Genomic DNA, 24,716 nt, shown 5'->3' with positions numbered 1-24,716 from the left:
TAGTTTGATAGACCATGAAACTGATTTTTACCTCAAAGCATCTCTCTCTGGTGCTCTCAGAAGCCACCACGTTTTGTAGATTTTCAAGCTGCTTTTTAAAATATTTCATTCGTGAATAAATGCTGAGACCGCTACTTGGAATGTTTTGTGCTCAGTAAGCATTTCTGTGAAACACTGAGTCCTTATAACTCAGAACTTGGGCCAAAACTCACAGGAGGGCAATACTTTACCCTGGCTCTATGCCTTCATGACTACAGCTAGAAGCTACAGGTGCTAGGAGCTGTGGTTCGTAAGCTTTGAGACAAGAGCTTCATTTTCTCCTTCTTCGTTAGGTTTTTACCATTGCTGGGGATCTGGTAGACTGGCCTTCAAACCTGCTCTTCAGAACCACCTCCAAACGGCCACTACTGAAGGAACGCCCAAGGGAACCTCCAGTCAGCCTTTCTGTGGCCCAGTCTTGCCAACAGCTAACTCACACAAATATTATGAACTAACTCACTGACTTCTAATTATGTGTGTATGTGTATACACACACACACACACACACACACACACACACACACACACACACACACACACACACTACATATACGTTACAGCAAGTCCAAGGGAGTAGTACCTCCCTTGAAACACTTTTATGTTTCCACTATGACCCTTTGAGTGAGTCAAGCTTTCACTGTATGCTAACATCCTGCACTCCAAACGGGAACAAAACAATTCTCATTCACTTTGTCTACAGTATGTGAAAGTCTAGTGTAACCTCCTTGACATTGCCCATGACTGGAGTAGAGCATTTGCCCCACACATCAATGGACTGCGAATGTGTCTCTATAGGAGAGCCTACACTCAAGAGTGTGGGAACCCTCAGTCAATCCTCATCACCACAAAGAAAAGTGCAGTAATACTTTGATGAAATCATATGACAGAAAATCACCCATGTATACTGACTCTCTTCACCTCATCTCTTCTGCGAAGAGAGTCATTTGTCTACCCTATTCATTCCCTGGTACACTTTCAAAAGGTAAGGCAGGTATGAGAGATGCTGTGATGAGAGCTGCCGGAAGCACATGCTCTGTACTGTTCCTCGCACTGTTAGAATCTTATCCAGATTCAATGGGCCAGGATCCTGCAGTCAGTGACACTGCTTGGCTTTCCTCCTACTGTGGCATTTCTTTCTGGAAGTTATGTCTTGCAACATATAAACCATGTGTCATCATATACTATGCTGAGTAATCCGACCAAAGGGAAAACGATGCTGGCAACATACCCAATCGGGAGAGCATTTGCCTAGAGTGCTCACAATGGCAATGTTCATTCCCTAGCACTGCCTATAAAACTCAAAATCCACTGACTTTTTAAAAGTTATTCAGTGAGTTTATTATATATTTTGTCAAAAATTTCACATTACGTGACAAATGCTTAAAGATAACAGTAAGACAATATGTGAACTCCATAGTATATGTAAACTAAGAAATTACAGAAAAGAAAAAGCCCAGGTAACATTAACTACAGTCTTAAAAATTAATGGAAGTAACTGAATATTGTATTTTTGACATAATCACACTTTGGTGACACTGAACTATATAATAATATAATAATATGTAGCATGAAATGCGATGCGTTTATTATAACAATGGAAAAACAATCCAATTTATTACAAAGCCAACTTATTATTGTGTGACTAGAGAAGACACATATTATGTAGTATTTTAAAAATCCTTTTCTTATTTATACAAAAATATTACATGTATCAGTGGCTGGCTTAAATAAACAAGAATGTTTCAGATATGTTTTGGGATTTGAAATTTCTTAGAAATAATGTCTTAAATGGTTCTGAATTATAAGAACGTTAAGAAGCAAATTAAGAAAGAATATAACTACCTTTATATTCCTTGGTTCCTTTTTACAGAAACAAAATTTTTGACTCCTTTTTAATTAGGGTAAAACCAGTAGAGTATTCACTATTAATCTTACCTGTACTGATCAGGACAGCTTTTTAAATATTAATGTTAGCTGTCTGAAAGATCTTCACTGTGTCATATTTAAAAAATAATTCAATATCCACATGACAAAACGTTTACCAAATGCTTTGAATTTGTTAAGTTCTTAATATATGTTTCATTATCAATTTACAAACTACTGTTAGTTTGTTCTTCAACAAGTTGACTATAGTTGGTGATTCTTAAAATTCTTTTTTTTTTTTTTTTTTAAAGATTTATTTATTTATTATATGTAAGTACATTGTAGCTGTCTTCAGACACTCCAGAAGAGGGAGTCAGATCTCGTTACGGATGGTTGTGAGCCACCATGTGGTTGCTGGGATTTGAACTCTGGACCTTCGGAAGAGCAGTCGGGTGCTCTAACCCACTGAGCCATCTCACCAGCCCGATTCTTAAAATTCTTTCTCATGTTGAAGAAAAGGAAGAATTTAGCTCACAAACAAATAGCTCAACACACACACAGACACACACAGACACAGACACACACACACACACACACACACTCCCAAGAGTTTTGTTCAAACCGACCTTTGGTAGCCCATTCATGACCCAGTGCTAAAACCACTATTTGGCTACTTATATTCTAAACAAGCATTTCTGTGAAGGCTTAACAAGGCAATAACATGAAGAGACAAAATAAGACCTAGTGGGTAATTTTTGTTATTTACTGTGGAACTATTTAGAATTCCAAATAGAGTTTAACATGTGTTTTTTTGCAAGGTGTGTCCTTGAAACATAACTACTGGACAATTATGAATCTTCAATTTGGGCATTAGCTGTGGTGATTTTAGGATCTTTTAACTTGGAACAAATCAGCTACTTAATAATGTGTAACAAGTGTTTTATATGGGACTAATCAACCATAAATAGGACAGAACTGGCTTGAAATAAAACTTTTAATTCTTTACCTGACCAGTATCTGAGCCAGTTGAAAATAGAAAGAAATGGTCCTTTGCATGTAAAGCTAGTGTCAGAGAAGGGAAGCAAAATGTAGGCTGCCTGTGAATACTGCCTGATAACTCAGGATGATCCCCAATTGTGGATGCCCTCAGAAAAGATAAATGCCTAAAAGGATAAATACTAATGAAGGTCTAGGTTCATAAATTGACTTCAGAAAGGTTTTGAATATGTAAGAAGAGTCAATTTGACCTCAATAACTGCGAGTAACCCTTGAAAGTGTGTTTTCCAAAGCAGACTTAGCCCTTGGGAAATGATGGCCAAGCATAAAACTCATGTTTTATGAATTAAAAGATGCAAGTTTTCAGTCTAAAATTACATTCTGTAATACTGTAGGGGGTGGGGTGGGACTACAAGACACAGCAAGCATTAACTATATAAAAAAAGGCATCTATCTCAGAGCACACCCTGCAAGATTTAGTTTGTTACCTTTGAATTTTCCTAATGTTAAGGTATTGTTAAATCTATAAAATCTTTCCTGAAGAAAGCCTTTGGATCAGTACTGTAATGCACTTCTAAAAATAAGGACAAACATGTTTTATTACAACTCTAGACTCACTGTTTGTTAATATCATTCTAACCCTAACCCTAACCCTAACCCAATATAGAGACTATACTGGAGTAAATACTAATTTGTAGGTAATTGATTAATGGAGAACTCTTACTTTGCATCCTCTGTATATTTCAAATCAAAGAGAGAGAAATCTATCAAGCTTTAACCTAAAAATAAACTCCCTTGCAAAACTGTGATGATCCTAACGGAACACGCTCAGAGAGAGCTGCAGCCTTACCAGGGTCACACATACTCAAACACACACGGTCACACACAGATAAACACAGAAACAGTCACATAAGCAAACAGAAACACATATACACAAACACAAATTTACACATACATGCTGAGGTTTGGTCTGTTGCTATGTATTGTAATGTTAAATTATATACCTGAAGATCTAGGTCTACAAGTGGCTTCTCTGTTTACAAGCTTTTGTTGTGCAAACCTTGTTCATGGATTTAAAACTATTGGCTAAATAAAATTGGCTACAGCCAATTACTGAGGGATTAGAGGTAGGTGGGTTTGGAGTGACCAGGTCGGAGGAGAACCACAAGGGAGAGAAGGTGGAGGATGAAGGAATGGCTATGAGGGCTGGCCAAGTGGAGTTAAGAGAAGCCCAGATAAAACATACACATACACTTAAACACTCTCACACATGTGCTCTTACACACACATAAATACATATACAAAAACACACATACTCATACTCACAGAAACACACTCATACACACATACACCCACATAGACATCCATACACACAAATACACTCACACACTCTCTCACACATGCACACACACATACAAATATACACTCATATACATATATCCACATAAACACTCACACATATACAAATATACATAAAAACCACAAACACAAATACAGAAACAAGCACCCACATACAGAGAAACCCACACTCCCACATACAAGACACACCCACTTACACGCATAGTCATATGTTCACACAAGCATACAAAAAATTCACAAACCCTCACCACAGAACCACACACTCATATACACACATAGGAAAACGTACACAATCATACACACACTCTCACACACATGCCCTCACACATTCACACATACACACATACAAACACCCACTCTCACACACAGACACATACACTTATGCACACATAAATACACATACAGAACACATATACCCACAGAAACACACACACAGACATATTCACACACACACACACAAACACAAATACACACTCATGAACATATAGCCACATAAACATATACACACATAAAAATCACAAACACACACAGAAACAAACACTCTCACACAAATACACATACAAAGACACACACTAACACACATGACAGAGACACAGATACTTACACAATACTAATACAGAGGCACATAAACACACATATGAATAAAAACATAAAACACACTCATACACACACATATACTCACAGACATACTCATGCACACATATAAATACACACATTCACATATACATTCACATACTCACAAACACACACACACACACACAAAACCCACTTATACTCACATAAACACAAATTCAAACACTCACATTCACACATACTCAAACACACTCACACACAAATATATATATACACTCACACACATGCATAGAATCATGCACATACAAATGCTCATACACACAGATACACAATCACATATAGACACTCACAAAGCCACTGCCAAGCACACACAAACACACTCACATAAACAAATACACTCACACACATACTCATACATACAAACACACTTAAAAATTATACATGCTGACACACAGATGCACATAGTCACACACAGAGAAACACACACACTAACACACACACACAAACTCACACAGAAACACATCACCATGTACATAAACATACAAACACACACACATTCATATAAACACTCACAGACATACTCATGCACACACTCTTAAACACAAACATACACACATACGTAAAAACACACACAAAACATACTCCCACACAAAATACACAAACCCATTTAAACACACACACACAAACACACATACACAGAATCACACAAATGCACACACACTCTAATCCTAACCCAGCACACACCCAACAGCTCTGCAACCTTGACTCACATTCAGAGAGCAGTTAGGTGTGAGTGGACAGACAACCAAACCCTAACCCCAACCCAGAGGCAGGTCATTTGTAGCTGTTCAGTAGGTATGAATGAACTGCGTATACCTGAAAGGGAGGCTGGAAATGAAAGAGGATGGGCAGGCGAGAGAAGAATGAAGCCAAGACAAAGGTTTCTGATCAAGGCTCAGAGTTTAATATTCAGCTCTGTGTTTATATAGGGAAACCCCACAAACCCGATCTTTTGTGTCAGCTGGATTGAGTTGCAAAGCAAGCTCAGCAGGCGGTCAACTCCTCAAAGCTCCTTAGGGAATTGCAAATGCAGCAAGGCCAGGCGCCAGCCAGGTTGTAAAACCGTCTAGGGTTTGTTTGGCCTACTCAAGGCTGGGGAAAGGGAACATCAGATGGACTCAGTCCTTTAAGTCCCAGAAGACTCCAGCTTGTGTCAAGTTGATAAATACTAAACAGCACAACCCTATAAAACCAGCAGAACTCTGCAACATTGACCCACAACCAAGGAACAGTTTGACATGAGTGGCCAATCATGCTAGTCCTAAACTCAACCCTAACTCTAATGCTGAGGAAGGTAGGATAAAGGCAGTCCCTCACTTAAAATTACCCTTTTCCAAGTGACTCTAGTTTGTGTCAAGTTGATATTCACTAACCAGCACAGACCCTATCAAACTAACAGAGCTCTACAACTTGACCCATATCAGGGAGCAGTTAGACATGAGTGGAGAGACACCCTAACTCCAGCCCTACTCCTAACCCCAACCCTAACCCTAAGGCAGGAGGATTTGTGAATGTCAATACTGGCTGGGAGGGGGAATCCCAGGAAATTTAGCTTAGGATAAGATGAATTATGCCCAAATGGATATATATATATATATATATATATATATATATATGTATAAATATATATATATATATACATATATATATATATATATATATATATATATATATATATATATACCCAACATACAAACCTCAAATGCCAGTCAGACAGTTAGGAGTTACCTGGCATAAGCAAGTTATTCTTTTAATTCTACTAACATGCTGCCATGCTGAGCCTGTAGTGGTAAATAATTAAAATCCGTTCGCTACTTCCTGGCTGGGGGCGGCTCGATTCACCCACCCTGTCGCTCTGGAGCCTCAGAATGAAACACACACATAACTGGCATTAATTTTAATATGCCTCTCTAGCTCAATGGCTGAGCCTCTCCCCAACTCCACCTGGCTAGCATCCTTTCCCCTCCTGGCTCCTAGGTTAACATTTACTAAATATATATTTTACCCTTTGCTACCCTGGACTTTTGGGGGAGCCCTCTTGGGGATGCTTACCCCTGTACCGACATCCCGGCAGGCTCCCTCCTGCCTCCTCCCGCATGTGGTCGGTCCTATCTATCCTCATGGCAGAATTCCTCCTTCTTCCTGGTCTCTTGCCAGCACAATCTAAAAGTCCCTCCTCTGTCTCCCTGTAGCCTTCTCAGCTTTGAGTAGGCCTTTCTCAGCCTTGAAAAGGCAGAGCAGTTTTCCCACTCAAAAGACCTTGAACATTCGCCATGACAAGTCTTATCAACCTGGACAGAGACATCTGTCTTGGCTGCCGTTGCAGGTTCCCATGGGAACTTTGATGTTTTGGCTGCCTGTGTTGACCTTGCTCTACAACATACTCCATCTGAAGAAGGGGATGGGTTTTGTGGGTTTTTTCCTTTATATACACAAAGCTTATTATTAAACTTTGAGCCTTGATCACAACCTTTGTCTTGGCTTCATCCTTCTCTTGCCTTATTTCTCTTGCCTTTTTTTTTCCAGCCCCCTTTTCAGGTAAACCCAGTTCGCCTGCCCTGTGGCTGCTGGACGGCTACATCTCTCTGCTTGGTCATTCGCCACTCGGCAATTCTTTATTCACCAATCAAAGCCAACTGGGGGCGGGAACACCCAGCTTCTGGAAGCATGGGCTTTATGAGTTGAATTAATAGGAAGCATTAGACCCAGTCCTCAACAGAGCAGTGATAATCCAAGCTACCTGAGAGTGGGTAGAAGACCTCTCAGCCACCTTTACCTCCAGATATACCTCTCCAGTATACTACACCCGGCCTTGTTCAGCTCAGAGCATTCCATCCCAGAAAAGGGAAGAGAGAAAATCTGACTCCTATCCTCATCTGACCACAGGAACCCTGGATGCTCAGCCTCTAAGTATATATAAGCCTAGATAGATCTCCACACCAAGAGAGGTGCCAGGGACCAGCCCATCTCCTCCCTAGCTGCTGGGGCCTAATCTTAAGTGACGACCTTCCCTGTCACTCCCTGTCAACAATCCAGTGGGGAAAGGCACAAACCTGCCTCCACACTTCAATAGCTTCAGACTTTGTAGGTGGAGCCAGGGCTTGCGAAGGAGGGCCTTAAGGAATCGCTCCCTCCTACAAAGTGACACTAGACAAAGGAATTCCCTCAGGGATGCAAGGGCAGCCCCTCCTTTGTTGGTCCTGGTCCAAGCATCGGGTAAAGCTGACCAGAAGCAAGGTTTGGGGACCCGGAAGTGTTCCACAATCTGCTGCAGAGGTGAGTGGGACAGATCCACCGTGTTGTCTGTCAGCGGCTTGCAAAGGGACAAAGGATGCTGCTGCTGCGGGTGGAGAGTCAGCACTGGTTTTGAAAACCAACAGGCAGAGGCTTTTGTCTGGCCCTAGCATACAAGAGGAGTCTTCTTGCTTCCTGGGTGCCTGGCTGTTCCTCCATCATCTTCCATTTAAGGGCATGGGGAAGAGACTATCTCTTAGGCAGCAATGATAGAAACCTCTTTTTTTCCACTTTCTCCTTTCCCCCACCACTGGGTGCAGCGCCCTGCTCTGAAAACCTACTGCGCTTCTGCACCAAGCCTATCCTGCTACCTTAAAGGCTGCTCCTCCTGAAACCCTCTTTTCATTCCCAGATTCCCTGCTCCCCTCACTCCCCTACACCATTGCATCAGCACACAACACCTTGATAGCATCCTCCAGGGCTGAAGAGGTGGCTTGCTGTGCTTGCAGAGGATCCCAGCACCTACAACAGGCAGCTTCAAATTTAGGGGAGCTGATGCCCCCCTCTGGCCTCTGTGGGCACTTGCACCATATAAGCACACAAACACAATAAGTAATAAAAAAGAAAATAAATGTTTTTTTTTTTTTCCTTTTAAGCTATTGCCCCTCCTACCCACGAGGAAAAGCCCTTTTGAAGAATGGGTCCTGGGAAACTGGGATGTCCATGTGCAGAGGAATAAGATTTGACCCTTATATCGTTTTCGAATATTAGCTCAAAGTGGACTGAAGATCGAATGCAAGACTTCAATCTATTAAATCCTTACAGAAAAACCTAGAATGAAAACTTCATGCTGGATATGGTAGCTTACACTTTACATCCTGGCCCTTGGGAGGCAGAGGTGGGAGGATCACAAGTTTAAGAGTAGCCTGGGCTCTTAGTGAGGACGAGATCCTGAAACAAGAGCTGAGGAGATAGCTTAGTGGTTGAGATTGCTTGTCCCACAAGTAGGAGAACCTGAGTTGGAATCTCCAGCACCCATGTATAAACAGGCATGACAGAGAGAGAGAGAGAGAGAGAGAGAGAGAGAGAGAGAGAGAGAGAGAGAGAGAGAGAGAGAGAGAGAGAGATCCTGAGCTCACACAGCCAGTCTAGCCAAACAGCAAGTTTCAGATCTGATGACTCAGTCTCAAGGCAACAACTTAGAGGGTGATAAAGGAAGACTCCAGACTCCAAATGTCCTGCACACGTATGCATGTATATGCATAGTTACATGCCACACACACACACACACACACACACACACACGAACATATCAATCATTGTAAGTAAGGTTTGGGGCTAGAGACAGCTCAGCAATAGAGTTATTTCCCTGGTATGCTCAGGCCCTGACTTTGTGCCCAGCACGTCACAATCTTAGTTCATTGCTGAGATTACAGCAAGGGCCATTGGAAGAAGAATGTGGATGCAAACTCCAGTCCTGCTTCCTATCAGCTGTTAGAAGGTGCCCAGATTTCCCTGGAGGCTAAAGCAGGTAACACTCAGAGTAACTGGGGTGGGGATGGGAGTTGGGAGTGGGGAGAGGTGGAGGGGGTAGGTGGGGCAGAAACTGAGGGGAGGCTTGTGGAAGCTCTAGGGATGGGCCTTGTTCTCATTTCTGTTGCTTATCACAGCCAGTCTGGAGCTGTCCTTTGCAACACCTATTGCTTGGCCTACTTTGAATAGCTCCAAACTACTTTGAATAGCTCTGCCTGGGAGCTAAGTTCACACTAGCTGTTTATAAATACCACATCTGGTAATGCCATCCCCTGGGAAAGAGCCCTTCAACAGAATCATGAGAGAGAGAGAGAGAGAGAGAGAGAGAGAGAGAGAGAGAGAGAGAGAGAGAGAGAGAGAGAGAGAGAGAGAGAGAATGAGAGAGAGAGAGAATGAGAGAGAGAATGAGAGAGTCTCTGTGTGTGTCTGTGTGAAGTGGTACTAGGAGCAGAAGTCAGGCCCTTGCACATCCTAAGCAGCCCTCCACTGCTGAGCTACATCCTTAATCCTCTTTACAATTGTTATTTTGTGACAGGGTCTGAACACATTGGCTAGGCTGTTCTTCAGCCCAGTCAAATCTAGGCAAGCCTCCCACTTATGACCTCCCTGTTTCCGTCTCCCAAGGAGTGGGGATTACAGGCTTTGGGCCCAGACCAGATGAGTATTATTCATTTGTTTATCTATCTACCTCTTGAGTCTGGGTCTTACCATGGTCTTGCCAAGGTTGACCCTGAATTTCTGGCCTAAAACAATCCTCCTGCCTCACCCAGTCTCCCAAACCTGGGACTTCAGGTTCCAACCTACATATCCCAATTTTAAATCCTGTAGCTCCGAACGAAGGTCAGTGCTAGGACAGGAGTTAGAAGCAATTCTTATCAAGCCCCTTCTATCAGGAGGGAAACTGAGATTACAAAGAGCTAGCAATTCCTCTGGAGGTATCCGAACCTTAAGTCCCAAGACCGTTACACCCTTCGCTTTGGGTCTGGCCTCTGGAATTCACACCTCAAAAATGACTCTACTGTAGGGTTGCAGAGATGGCCCAGAGGCTAAGAACACTTGCTACTCTTGAAGAGGAGCTAAATTTGGTTTCCAGCACCTACATGGTTTGCCACTAGTAGTAACTCTACTTCCAGGGAATCTGATACCCTCTTTTAGCCTCTAAAGAACACCGTGATGTGTGTGTGTTTAATTGTATGTGTATGAGTATAGTCCTTCAGTACAACTCCCTTTTCTTCCCTTCGGCAGGGACAAAGTGGAAAACAAACTAGCTTGCCCGGCCTAGATTTCCAGGTTGGTTTGCTTTTGTTGTGGTGGTGTTCGGGATAGACCAGGTGAGTGTTGAGGCCAGTGCTTGGCCCTTGAGCTCCACCCCAGCCTCTCGGCTTCATATCTTACACCAGAAAGTGGACCTGAAGCTTCTCCCTTGCTTTTACCACCGTCTGCATGCAAGGTCTTGGAGGGCAACTAACATGCAGGTAGCTCTCGCCTTGGAGAACTGTGTGCACATTGACAGCTGAGAGGGAGGGCTCAGCAATAGGGATGACAGGATGTGACATGGGTCTGGGTCAAAAGATAGGGACTGGGAAGGTGCCCAAAGGCACAGATGGCTGGCAAAGATGGCTGTGATCCCTGAATGACACACTCAGGGGAAAGCACTAGAGAAGAGTTAGGAGTCTGGGTTCTTGTCTTAGCTCCTCCTTCAGCTTGCTATGAACGGGAGTTACAGAGTTACCATGTGGGTGGGAACTGAGCTCATGTCCTATGTAAGAAGAGCACGTGCTCCTATTCGCTGAGCTCTGTCTCTGACTCTACTTCTCAACTCTTTAATAAAGTAAAAACCAAGCTAGGGTGTAGCTCAGTGATAAGGGTGCTGGCCTAGCATGTGCAAAGAAATAAAAAGAAAAATGAGAGCTACCAACCATCACTAGCTTGTTGGCAATATTAAAACAGGCCAGCTTTTACCTACAAGGCCATGGTGTATCAACCTTTGTGTGAGAGGAATGGAAACCAAGTCGTGTCCTGCAGAACCTCACACCTGGCCTTTCTTGCCACACCATTCTCACTATGCCTTTCTTTAGACTCTATGGATCTTGGCTTTCAAGATGGCTCACTGGGAAGACATACTTGCTGTAAAGCCGGTTGACCTGAGTTCAATTCTGAGATGCTTAAGCTGACATGAAAAAAAAAAATTCCTGCAAGCTGTAGTGTGCCCTACCTCTCAGTTTCTGCATGCCTGCTCACACAGAAATAAATGTAACAAAAATCATACAACCACAAGGGTTCTGCTTATGAAAATCCTGATTAAAAACCAAAAAATCAAAACCCACCAAAACCCAAAACAAATCAAACAAACAAACAAAAAAGCAACCACAAAAGATGTAATGCTGCCCTGTTTGGCACAGAAGAATCTTCATGTGACCTGGGTCAGCTTTTAGCATTTCCTAGAGCTTATAGTTAGACTGCTAAAAAGAAAAGGGCTTTCTCTCTCTTTCCACTGCTATTAGTCATGGTCACTCCCCCCAAAATACACACACACACACACACACACACACACACACATATTTACACACACACACATGTGTGTGTGTGTATATTTTTTCCTCCAGAATAGGAGAAAATGGAGGAAAAGGCAATGGAAATATTAAATAAAAAATTTTTAAAAATTTCCATGTTAGCTAAATTACCATAAGATTACTAATAGATTTTCCTGATAAGTCGGACCCCGTATAAAATAGTAACAATTTGAGATATATTTATATGCTACTATACTTTGTAATTTTGTACATTTCAAACAATTTTAACATATATAAAACATTCTCATGATAATTAAGCATAACTTTTAAGGTTTTTTTGTTTTTAACTGAAGTCGTTGAAAGTAGTTTTAATTCTGGTTGTGAAGGTGAAGTAGATCTGAGATGGTTAAAGCTCAGCAGGTGTCCAGGAGCCCAGAGGCGCAAGGCTGGGCCCTATATGAACCTCTGATGAGCTTTCCTGGGCTTTACAGTGTACACTGCATTAAATGCTAGCCAAAGTGGGCTATGAGGAGATTTTGAACAGCTCAGTACATTGCTCACTATGCAGCAGTTCTGTGGACGAATCAGGAATATTATTTTTATTTATCAAACAGAAAAGAAAGAAAAACAAATAAACAACAGCAACTACAAAACCCAAAAACAGAATTTAAAATAATTTTCTTTTTTTTTTTTTTTTTAAAGATTTACTTATTATATGTGTATGAGTACATTGTAGCTGTCTTCAGACACACCAGAAGAGGGCATCAGATCCTATTACAGATGGTTTCGAGCCACCATGTGGTTGCTGAGAATTGAACTCAAGACTTCTGGAAGAGCAGTCGGTGCTCTTAACCATTGAGCCATCTCTCCAGCCCCTTAAAATAATTTCCAATGTAAGCTTGAAAGTTGAGATTTGTAGGTAGGAGGCTACAAGGAGAGCACGACTTTAAAACAATGAAGTAATAAAGTTTGAAAATGCAGGTTTGACTAACTCTAATCCTAACACTCTGTGGTGGCTACTTTTATGTCAACTTGTCACAAGCTAGAAGAAGGGAACCTTAACTGAGAAAATGCCTTCATAAGATCTTGATATAGAGTGTTTCCTTAATTAGCTGTTGATAAGGGAGTGCTCAGCCCATTGTGGGTGGTGCCATCCTTGGTCTGGTGGTTCTGGGCTTTCATAAGAGAGCAGGCTGAAGAAGCCATGGGGAACAAACCAGTAAACACACTCCTCCATAGCCTCTGCCTCCAGGTCCCTGGCCTGTTTGAGTTCCTGTCCTGATTTCCTTAGATGATGAACAGTGATATGGAAGTGTAAGCCAAAGAAACTGTATCCTTCACAAGTTGCTTTGGTCATGGTGTTTTATCTTAGCAAGAGTAACCCCGAGAGACCCTCTAACCCCAATCCTGACCTGGATCAGGACCCAGACTTTAGATCTGTAGACTGAAGACTTCCAAGTCTTCAGACGCTGTAACAACCAGGTGATAATTGTAGAGACTCTTTCAGGCTGAGGAGACACTGGATACGCTGAGGTGTTGATCTCTCAGGTGTTGATTTCTCAGGTGTTGATCTCTCAGGTGTTGATCCTCAGGTGTTGATCTCTCAGGTGTTGATCTCTCAGGTGTTGATTTCTCAGGTGTTGATCTCTCAGGTGTTGATCCTCAGGTGTTGATCTCTCAGGTGTTGATCCTCAGGTGTTGATCTCTCAGGTGTTGATCTCTCAGGTGTTGATCCTCAGGTGTTGATCTCTCAGGTGTTGACCGCTGTGCTCAGGAGTATTCAGCTCTAAGTAACTCAACAGCCTCTTGCAGCTGGACGTTGCCCTTTACTTAGAGGCAGCTGGGCAGGTTTTGTTTTTTCTTAAAAACTGTTCATTCTCTTCACAGAGAATGGCTGTGTTCTTTGGTTTCGTGCTGTGCCTATTTACACTTGTAAATATCAACATGTACAGATACATGTGCATTTACAGCAACCCCCCCATACACCTTCTAGATCAACTTTCACAAGACAACCTCAAATCACCACTTTTCCTACTCCCAGAGGAGTCCTGTCTCTAATACTCTTGGTTGCATGCACACACTAAAAAGAGCTGCAGTCTATACTCCCTGGTCTTCATTGATGAAGATCTGTCCCACTCCTACAGGGTGGGTCCCAGAGTCACTTGGAAAGAATACTCTCCAGCCTGTTGAGCTACCTGCAGGCGGTGCGGTGTGTTCCAGGTCCCTAGTTTTGGTGACCTAGTTCCACCACTCAGCACAGGCTTTTGGTGATTCAGCTGTCTTTGAGTCATTTCTATTCCTCTAAGTTACACCTTGGTCATATCCTGTATGTAGCCCCAGTAAAACTCATTGGCCCACCAAACCGGTCTTTGATGGTCTCTGTACTGTGGTCTGTTGTGGGTTCCCTCTGTGGACTGAGTAGACATGTGTGTTGCACCTTCCCGAGAAAAGTCTTGTCACACAACACAAGTTAGACAACTGAAGCTAACTATGACCCGTGGTCTAGGCCAAGCAGCTCCCAGAGTTCTATGCTCTGGAAGCCCTCTTTGCCCTCTTTCCACAGCTCATCTACTGAACGTTGCCTGTGGATACTGATTATCGGTACTCTAGGTCTCACGATTCTGGGTGTCTCCATTACAAATGAATATGATTTCCCTTGAAGAAGGACTTACAGCTCTGTGGTAGCACTTTGACATGATTCTCTATTGTCAGCCAGCGTGCTGACCACAGAGTAGAGCAAACATGAAGTTCACGATGTGGAGGAAAATTCCAACAGAACAGAGTCCAGGACTTCCTGTGGCCTTAAAGCTAGAATTGTTCACTCTGCCCAGAGCAACGGGACTCGGTGAGTAATGCTTCCTTCATGCCTCTACCTGCACAGTGAAAGTGTTTACAGATGGCTGGCTTCTCCACTTCCCTGTGCAGGAGTAATATTTGTTTAGCCTTGAAATATATTCAACTTGTAAGCATGTATTTAGAGTGTGCATGCCTAGACATTTTCTTTTCATATTGAAGAAAAAAAAGTTATAATCCTGAGACTGTCATACTTCCCAGTACTTACAAGGGAATGTAAGGGGGTGAGGGGAGGTCCAGTGCTTGTTCTCCTCTGACCTTTCCCATTTATCTAAAAATCAATGGTCAGCTACCAGTAAAGCAAACAGGGTTCTGCTGGACAACTCTGATGTGTTCTAGAAGCTGCTGCCTTCTTATCCACCTCGTGTAAACGTGGAACACTTTGCATTGAGCTTATCAGGAGAACTTGTGCTGAAAAAAGGAAGCAAGCCAACATCTGACCAGGCAGTTGGCTTCCACAGGGCTCCGATAAGCCCCGTTTGAAGCTTCTCTGGAAGACTTGGCTTGTTTCCACTTCAATTTTCTATTATTCCTTTAAAGACACATATCATCTTACATAAAATTATCAACATCAACTCGAAAAGGAGCCCTTCTCTGAAGGCTTTGCATATGGAAATCTGAAACTTTGAATCATTTTCAAGTTTGAGGTATGGGCCAGCGGCCGCCACAGCAGCACTTGTGGCTCTAGCCTCAGCTAACATAGTACAGATCGTTTTGGAAATTCAAGTGTAGCTTATGATGACAAAACTCAGCTCAAGTCTAGGTTTCTGTGGGTTGAGTCAGATCGTGCCCTCTAGAAGGAAAGAATCCTCAGCAGACATTAAATTCCTTTCATAAACTAGTTGAGTGAAGAGTATCTATGTCAGGCAGCTTTGGGATTGAACTCTTGATAGATCTTTGATCTAAGTTTTCCTTATATCTAGAGCCATAGAACTTGCAGCTGTTACTAGAGTTGTGTGGGCAGCGTGCACAACATCTACATGTCTCCCACTGCAAACCTAACACACCTAAGGAGTTTCTTCTCAAGCCGTGCTTCCACTGAACACAAGAGAAGCTGGATTCAGCCAGTTCCTTCAGTCAAGAAACATCGATAGCTTCTTGGTTCTGATGACATGACCTCCGAGACTGCAAGCCGAGAGTAGAGCAAGCGTGGATGTGACAGCTGAGCACTCTTGGTTCTGACACAAGTTTCCTGGGAAACCGAGAGCTTGTGAAACTGTCAGTCAAGGATCCCTCTGAGTGTGTGCAGCTCTCTCTGCTCCCCTGACAGCTTTCTTAGGACTTGGAACCTAAACTGGAAAATCTCTTCAAACAGTGTGACTGGTGGCTCTACTAAAGTTTCCCTGCATTTGATTAGACTCCCGGGAGGAACAGGGAAGGGGAAGGAATACCTCTTAGAACACAGTGTACTCTAAGAAATTGGGTGACCTTGGGGCCTATGCTGCACTCAGATTTTAGTCATGACTGTCTTTATTCTGGGTGTTCAGTCCTCCAGATGCCTACCTGATATTTCTTTTTTGGTTCCTTATGAACACCAGTAAGGGTGCCCACACGGGAGTGCTCCTGATGCCTGGACACACTCTCCCTTTCTGAATGTTGACTCTACAATCCTAACTTGCTAAGCAGGTTGAAAACAAGGTCTCAAGTCCTAACACACTATCCTGACTGGCCACGACCTATAGGTAAGCCTGCTGTTTATCCTGGAGTGAGTCTGAGTACCAGCCCTCAAAATAGGCTAGGAAAACACTCTATACTTTGTGACCTTGACCCCTTTATTATTTGCCCAAGTTTGACAAGTGAAGTCTTAATAAAACCAACCAACCAACCAACCAACCAACCAACCAGAAGCACCATATAATCTGTAACCAGCAAGCAGATGGAAGCAGGTCTTCCTGGCATCATTTCTGAGTGCTCTGATTTTCCTTCAGTGTGAACTTCAAAGTTACACATAGCTTAGTGTAGAAATCTATCCACCATTTTAAAAATAAGGCACACTTATTTCCCTTACCTTTTGTTTGATTCTCTTTAAACAATTTGGACTTTAAGATCCATCTATGGTTCGGGCATACTGCCATCAAGGAGAATGCCTGAACAAGATGAGGCTCTAAGGCCATAAATCAGATACCAAGCATCCCCCTTCCTTCCCTCCCCTGCTCTGTTTCTTCCTCTCCATGCTTTCTACCTCCACTTCTCTAAGTTATCTACAGAAGTCCATTCATCTGCCCAGCCCCTCTCTTTCTTTGTTATCACATTTCACACTGCGATGGAGGGGCATGGCGTACTAACTTTAGCACTGGATTCCTCAGTGAACGAATTCTGTTAATGTCGTCCTAGGAAAGTAACTTTTGCCAAGACCACTGTTGCTTGCATACCACAGAAATGGACAATGAGCATCTGAAATTTAAAAAAATCTCCAGTGTAGGCATAAGTCATAGCAAGACTGCAAGTGAAACTGGCCTGGCCTGGTCAGCTCAGCAACAGAGGCTAGATCGCATTTCCTTCAGAACCACACATACCCAGCTCTGTCAGGCATATGGGGAACAGACCTAAGATATGCACAGGGGCTGCCCCTGAGTGAGCTAATGAGTGTATTTTATTTTGATGTTCATTTATCTGTGATGAATGCTAGTGCTAAAACATGAAAAGAAGTATTTTTAAACTAGTGATTCACAAAATATTTAAAGAAAACCCAAGAGCTAAATGCTCTCAATAGTTTTGCTACAGCCCATATCCAGGAGAGCTGAAGACTTCAAAAACCCTGCATCTCCTTTGGGCAAGTCTTGAAAAGCTTTCCTTTCAAAGAAGTCAACAACTTTGCAAGGCAAAGACACACTTAGGAGGGATCACAGTAAACACACTCTCACTTCAGGGTTGCTTGCCTCACCTGCTGAGAGTTACAAGTCAAGATCCAGGAAGTACCAGCCATGACATTGTTACAAACTCTGAACCGCTGGGACAAGAGTCCAGTGTAACAGTCACGTACATAATAAATATTTGCATATGGAATAAATAAGTTCCCTGGCACACCAATCACTTTCCATCTGTACACTGCTACTCTATTCCCACAGAGCAGTTCAAAAGGTCACCGTTGAGTGACTATCATTGCTTTCTCTTTCTTCTTTCCAAAACATTTAATTACATCACGTACACGCTCTTCTTTGCAGCAGTAACTTACTCACTACCAGAGGGGGAAAACGTATAAATCCCATGCCCTCTTAACTGCTGAGCATCTCTCTGGCCCCAAAGTGTTCATTCAAGACACTCCCATGTAAAACTAATGGGATACCTGAAAAAAAAAAAAAGAACCGCACATACCAAAAGATCTCTTACAAATTGCTGTCATTGTGACAACCTTTAAGATTAAATACGATACAGTGACATGCAAAACAGCAGTGCTGGCAGGTAGCACAAAACACAGTTCCTAAGCTGCCCTGAGAGGATGAACCCCAAGAATAACCATCCGTGATGTATGTAAAACAAGCCCCACAGAGCTCCACTTGCAAACCAAAGATAAAATATTCAAATAAACAATATGCATGAAAAGATGACAAAAGAGAAAAGTATTTTAAGGTGAACTGATGAAAGAGAAGCCATGTGAAATTAAAAAAAAAAAACAAAACACCTGAGGACTAGCTATGACAAAATAAATATTTTTATAACTCAAAAATCTACTTTTACAATAAAAATTACATAATACATTTTTAAAACTATATGCAGGGACATTCCAAAATGCCATGACACAAAATATTAGCATTGAGAAATTTCTTCCATATTGTTCACTCATATTGCATATGATTTTGTGATTAAAGAAATATGTTTTGATAAAATATAGTAAACTTTGAAAGAGTAGACTGAATTTTTCTTTGGGTTGGTGTTCACACGTAATTTCTCTCAGGAGACTCTGAATCTAAAATTCTTTTACTTTGAGTATCACAAACAAGTTCAGAACCAAGTTTCTGGTTTAGTGTTAATCATACTTAGAATGCAGAACCTCTCAAAGCCCAGAGGCAGTCTTTGCTTCAAAACATATCCTCTGCAGACAATGGGTTGATGCCAAATGCAGGCAATTCCACTGTATGTGAAGTGGAACCAGACCTCAGGCATGTGGTGAGCCAGTTTTTATCCCCTTTATAAGGTAAGAAGGAGGGTGTTACTGAGCACTTTCTGTTGGAACCATTGTTAAAGAGCTAACGGAAGGACCCCATAAATATTGGCTAAATCTCAAGAAACTGTTATGTACAAAACAGTACTTCTTTTAGCAGGCTCTCAATTCTCACGAATCTCTCAATGGGTGCTTCCACATACTTATGGCCAAGCAGACAGTGGCATTAACGAAATGAATATGAAGCCCTCAAGTGATTTTAAATGTCCTCCTCACATCATTACAAAATACTACCAGTTGTATAACAGGAATAAAAGTTTAGTTCTATAGGGAGGCTTGGAAACCAGTCTGTGCGTTGGGTGACTGTCTCAGCCATAGCACTTAAGTAGACTAATTGCTCTTTGTGCTCACAGAACAGTAAGTGGCATAAATCAGTTGAAAGGAGAATAACATTGCATCCATGCTTGATTCCATACTTTCTTCTTCTCCTTAAAAATGTCTACATATCTGATTTATTAATATTAAATATTATCAAAACACATTGCAGAAACTGTCATTAAGTCAGACCAACAAATGTCCTGAAAATATACTCCAGCAGCTGCTGTTTCTTCAGCCGTTCCTCTGAGACACCCTCTTGCAAGGAGAACGCTCCGAGTGGTCTCTAATATCTGCCCTCCCACCTTCCCCACAGCACGCCATCATGGCCAATAGATAAGCCTTATCAATAGAGTGCTTTATTCCTAGGATAGCAGCAACTCTGTATTGTTGGAATACACCAAACACATGGCTCTGGAGTTTCAGACGCCTACAATTTATGGGTCTGTTCATCACCGGGGAAGTTTGCTTCCTGTGGAGAAAACAGAAATAAAACGTGAGTAAGCTCTCATTTGCAGCAACATGTACAACAATGCACGGCCTCGCCTGTGTTTGGTTTTATGACGGCTCTATTATTTCGAAACATCTTTTGTGTTTCAAATTTTGAAAGAAAAGTCTATAGAGAGATTTATCTGGCTTCTCTTTAAAAAAAAAAGAAAGTCTCTCTGTACAAGCCTTTTCCTGGAATTTGGAAAGTTCTCTTTCCTCCCAAAGCTCATGGGTGGAATACTGACAAAGGCAGAGTTAACTGCTCTAGGGATGGACGACAAAACTAATAGCAAGGGATGCTGTCCACTGGGACACTTGAGGCAAACAAAGATCATGAGCTCCAACATGTCTGGGTGCTGACTGAGAAGCAGGGAAGGACGGCCCTCGTGCTTTGGGCTATTTGTTTACACTCTGTTCCTGGAGAGCTCCCAGTGTAGACTAGAGATCCCAGTGTAGATCATGAAGATGGGAACAACATCTGTCTTCCAAATATGTGACAGTTTAGTCCTTCCGCAGGTCTCCTTTCTTTACAAATGGGAAATGTGAAGATAATTGTGACTATCTTAAATTTTGTCCAAAAATCAAGCAGCGTTTATCTTTAACCATCCCGAAGGACAAGTTATCACTTTTCATGCACACATTAAAACCAGCAATTTATATATTTTATTTTTAAAATGTCAGAAAAACCTAAGTTTCAGCAGGTAATCCTTTGATAAATTGATGGACAGGATGGTCATTGAAAATCAGGAAATGGGAGGTCAACGCTCTGGAATTATACCCTGGAAAACACTACTAAAATGGTTCATGCGTGACCGTTCATCTCCTCATGTCCCTAGAAGGGGGTGGAGTGGGTGGGATGAGAATCCTATGATTCTCTGTTTTCAGTTACACTGGTTTCAGTGTTGACCAGCAAATGTTTAAGTCCACTGAATAAGACATTTATAAATTTGCACTTTAATTCTGAATGTTTCTTTTATTGTGTTTTATAAGTGTCTAACTAAGAAAGCCAAACATTCGTGTAAATCAATGGTTCAAACTTTCCAGTGCTGCCACCCTTTAGTACGGTTTGTCCCCCAAAGGGGGCATGGGCCACAGGTTGAGAGACTCTGATATAAATGGTATTTATATTCTTTCACTCATAATTCCACCCTTGTTCATCTCAATGCTCTGTAACTTTTATAAAACCCCACTTCAACACAAATGCAAACTAGAAGAAAACCTGACCTTACAGATTTTGATTTTTGATTCTGTATCTTCAGATACCCTAGGAACTGAGTTAGAACTGCGTGGGCGTGCTCTGCTCTGCTGTACGCTTTGGTGCTGCCCACTAGGACTTGCTCTTTCTGGAGAACACAGAGTCTGGAGGAAGCGCAGAGAGCTCAGATCTTGCCCGGGATTGTCACTTCATGGTCCCAGTGTTCCAGACACCTCTGCAGTGCTTACATAGCACAGACTGCTTCGTGGGTGAAGCAGAGTAAAGTTATGAGGTAAACTTCCTGTGGCGACTGCCAGAAGCCTTGAGAAGATCTGGGCAACTATCTCCTGGGTTTTATTTCAGCTTATTTCTATGTCATTGTGTTACCTCACCATTATTTATATTCCAAACAGGTAATTCTTCTCTTGTGTTTCGCTCGCAGACTAAAAGTATACAGATATTTGATGACACGGAAAGTAAAATACAGAAGATGAGCACTCTCTTGCTGTGGCTTTGCCCTTTTTAAAAAATATAGACAAAGCAAGTCAGCCCTAATATGTGTGCATCAGGACCTCCAAAACCTGTGACATCACATAGGTGGGACCTACAGACCTGTTACCAAGACAACAGCTACCATGTTCCCAGAATCCACTTGGCTTTCCTCCCACCTTTACCTATGTTACTTCATTATCTATACATATAAGGGGAATGCCCCTCCCCCCCTTTTTCCCCTTCTCTTTCTGCTGCCCCTCCCCTACCCCACCTCTCCCAATAAACCTCTTACATATGGAACTGTTTGGGCCCTGTGTGCTGTGTTCAGACGCGAGCCGCTATTTTAACACATCAAGCCCTTTGCTGGTTCCCTCTCTCTATGCCACAATGCCCACAGTGACACCATGACACACCCTTGCCATCATGCACATATCTCAGATTCAAGGACAATTTTGTGCAAATACAAATTGATATAGGTTTTTGGTTTTTGTTGTCCTCTTTATTATTATCATCTGTACACATTCCCTGGGGATGTGTACTAACGTAACATGCAAATCTTCAATACATTATAAGAAAGAACCTGAATTTAAGAAAAGTTAACTCACCCCTCCTTACTATTTTTACATCTGTATAAAGGGCCACTAAACAGTACTTTAAGGATTTCTGTTGTTCTTAAACACAGGTTGCTGAGTCTATGCATCTTGGGGGGCTGTCCCCTGAGATTCACATTCTAGTGAGGTCTCTTCTGTTAGTATTTATCTCAATGCCAGAAAACGTAATGATTTTTAAAAACTTTTTCATAGTAACTTGCTCTCAAAGGCAGAATGGGGAAAAAAAGCCATTGAAATGTTTAAATGCTTTGTTCTTAAGGATACTCATATAAAAGTGTCTCCTCTTTTTTACTCCAAAGGAACATTCATAACAAATTAGAAGGAGGGAGGGTGGGCAGCCTTCCCTCTTTATTACAGGCTGAGGATAGAGGAGTCTATGGTTAAATCCTGGACCAGGTGCTTATACTGTGTACTATCGCCAGTGGAAAAACAAACAAACAAACAAACAAACAAACACAGTCACAGCAGTTTACACTGGAATGCAGTCTAGATCAGAGCCTTCAGTCAAAACAATTCAAATGCAGCTATTTTCATACTAAAGAAATATTAAGGTCTCAACACTTCAAAGCCTGAGGAAGGAGAGCGCCTGGAGTGTTTCTTACTGCTGAAAGTGAGACATCAGGGCGTACCAGGGGCCAAGGATGTCCTGAGGACATCAGGAAGACCCAGCAGGAGACAGTCCAGGTGCGTAGCGGCCTAAAGCTCAGAAGCTACCTACTTTCAAAACGGGAAATGGCCGCAGTGTAAAACTGCAGCCAGGAAGTATTTTTGTACTTCAGGTTTCTTCCATTTTAACTACAATAAGGCGGCAGGGAGAGAGTTAACTTAATGACCTTTCCGGGCACTCAGATTCAACACTAGGAGGGCACATGGGTGCCTTCATTCCGTAGGAGCTATACATTAACCATGAGCTGCGATTGGCCAGCACCCAGCTTAGCCAGCAGCACGCATAAACACAAACCCCACCTTCCAGCTTCCTGGCACTCACCTGGATCAGATGTCAATCAGGCAGGTCCCTGTAATTTCTGGCTGGGGGTTTCTTTGGCCTTCTTGCAGGTAAACAGCCACTTTATGATACGGGCGTTCCTTTCTACTACCGAGGTGGTGCTAGGCACCTGCTCCAGGAGTTCCTCTTCTTGCAACCCGTCCTCGCTGTGCCTGGAAAAGCTACTATCAGAAGCAGCCATGCTCACGCTACGCACTTTGAGTGTAACACAGTCGGATCCAGCAGAAAAGTTCTCCCTCCCGAGAGCCTCCACTACGTCAGGGTCCAGGCCACAATACTTGAAGAAGGTGTCGGACTCAGCCTTGGCTATCGAGTAGCGGGAGCTGAGATCTGACTGAGAGCGCTGCAATCCTTTGCTACGCGACACCCGCAGCTGCACACCGGAGCATCCGACAGGAACCCTGGGAGCCACTTCAAAAGGCAAGGCTGGGGACTTCACAGCTACTACAGGGGTTGGAGGTGGTAACATAGAGGCTGGTCTGGTGGCTGCTGCCTGGCTCGACTTAGTCCAAGTGGCCTCTGTTTCCTTCGTCGTCTTATCTTCATTCGCCACCCTGGTCTTCTCAGCTGGGGACTTCACGGCTACAACAGGGGTTGGAGGTGGTAACATAGAGGCTGGTCTGGCGGCTGCTGCCTGGCTCGACTTAGTCCAAGTGGCCTCTGTTTCCTTCGTCGTCTTATCTTCATTCGCCACCCTGGTCTTCTCAGCTGGGGACTTCACGGCTACAACAGGGGTTGGAGGTGGTAACATAGAGGCTGGTCTGGCGGCTGCTGCCTGGCTCGACTTAGTCCAAGTGGCCTCTGTTTCCTTCGTCGTCTTATCCTCATCCGCCACCCTGGTCGTCTCAGGGGCCACTGCCATTTTGTCCTTGCCAGACCCCTGGAAAAACTTCTTCATCAGTCCCACTCTGGAACAGTCTGCATCTGACCCTCGTACGAATTCACATTTCTGCCGATAGATGACCAACGAATCAGGTCTCAGAGGCTTTCGAGCGATAGCCCTGCGTGCTACAGGAGCTGGGGCAAGAGCCGAAGGGATCGGGTTGCGGTGCTGCACCCCTGGGGCCTCAGGGACCCTGTGTTCAGATACAGGACCCCGGCTAGATCCCAGCGTGCTGCGAACATACTTGGCGCGGTCCGCTGCCAGTCTCTCCACAGCGCTCTTGTTCGCTGGCCGCGGGGTGAGAGTGTCCTCCGCTGCCCTGGGGTCCCCGAGAGGTGGCCGCATTCTAGCAAGCGAGTCCAGGGTCGGCAGGGCGCGCATTCTTGCAGGACTCGAACCCACCAGGCTGGTGTCCAGTAGAGACTACTTAAGTTCCGGCGCCACCCTGCCCGAGTCCGTTCCGAAGTCCGCAAGGGGTGGGGAAACACGCCCTACGGCCCCTCCGCCCAGATCCGGAGTTGGGGCGAGCCAGAGTGGCTG

At 43.2% G+C, this 24,716-nt stretch overlaps 1 protein-coding gene and 1 long non-coding RNA gene across 8 annotated transcripts; one reads left to right on the top strand and one right to left on the bottom strand.

Moving 5' to 3' along the window:
• The first annotated feature begins 7,929 nt into the window (after positions 1–7,929).
• On the top strand, positions 7,930–21,970 carry Gm32443. Of its 7 annotated transcripts, XR_381422.3 has the most exons (9): positions 7,930–8,166; positions 8,781–8,983; positions 9,507–9,655; positions 10,903–10,988; positions 14,734–15,015; positions 15,947–16,705; positions 19,870–19,996; positions 21,249–21,476; positions 21,627–21,970. It is a non-coding gene; the product is annotated as a predicted gene, 32443 (long non-coding RNA). The 7 variants fall into 7 exon arrangements; XR_381424.3 differs by lacking the exons at positions 7,930–8,166; positions 8,781–8,983 and having other exon boundaries at positions 9,218–9,655; positions 10,903–10,947; positions 14,883–15,015; XR_872641.2 differs by lacking the exons at positions 7,930–8,166; positions 8,781–8,983 and having other exon boundaries at positions 9,218–9,655; positions 14,887–15,015.
• Positions 18,658–24,630, bottom strand: Fam110c (family with sequence similarity 110, member C). The gene is made up of 2 exons (NM_027828.2): positions 23,276–24,630; positions 18,658–19,972 (listed from the first exon to the last, which is right to left on the bottom strand). Exon 1 carries the CDS (start codon positions 24,555–24,557, stop codon positions 23,292–23,294), a length of 1,266 nt encoding a protein of 421 aa, NP_082104.2. The 5' UTR covers positions 24,558–24,630; the 3' UTR covers positions 18,658–19,972; positions 23,276–23,291.
• Between the last annotated feature and the right edge of the window lie 86 nt (positions 24,631–24,716).

Source organism: Mus musculus, chromosome 12 (genome assembly GCF_000001635.26).
Source record: "Mus musculus strain C57BL/6J chromosome 12, GRCm38.p6 C57BL/6J".
Taxonomy (NCBI): domain Eukaryota; kingdom Metazoa; phylum Chordata; class Mammalia; order Rodentia; family Muridae; genus Mus; species Mus musculus.
The sequence above is the reverse complement of the archived record's forward strand: the minus strand, read 5'-3'. Positions and strand labels throughout refer to the sequence as shown.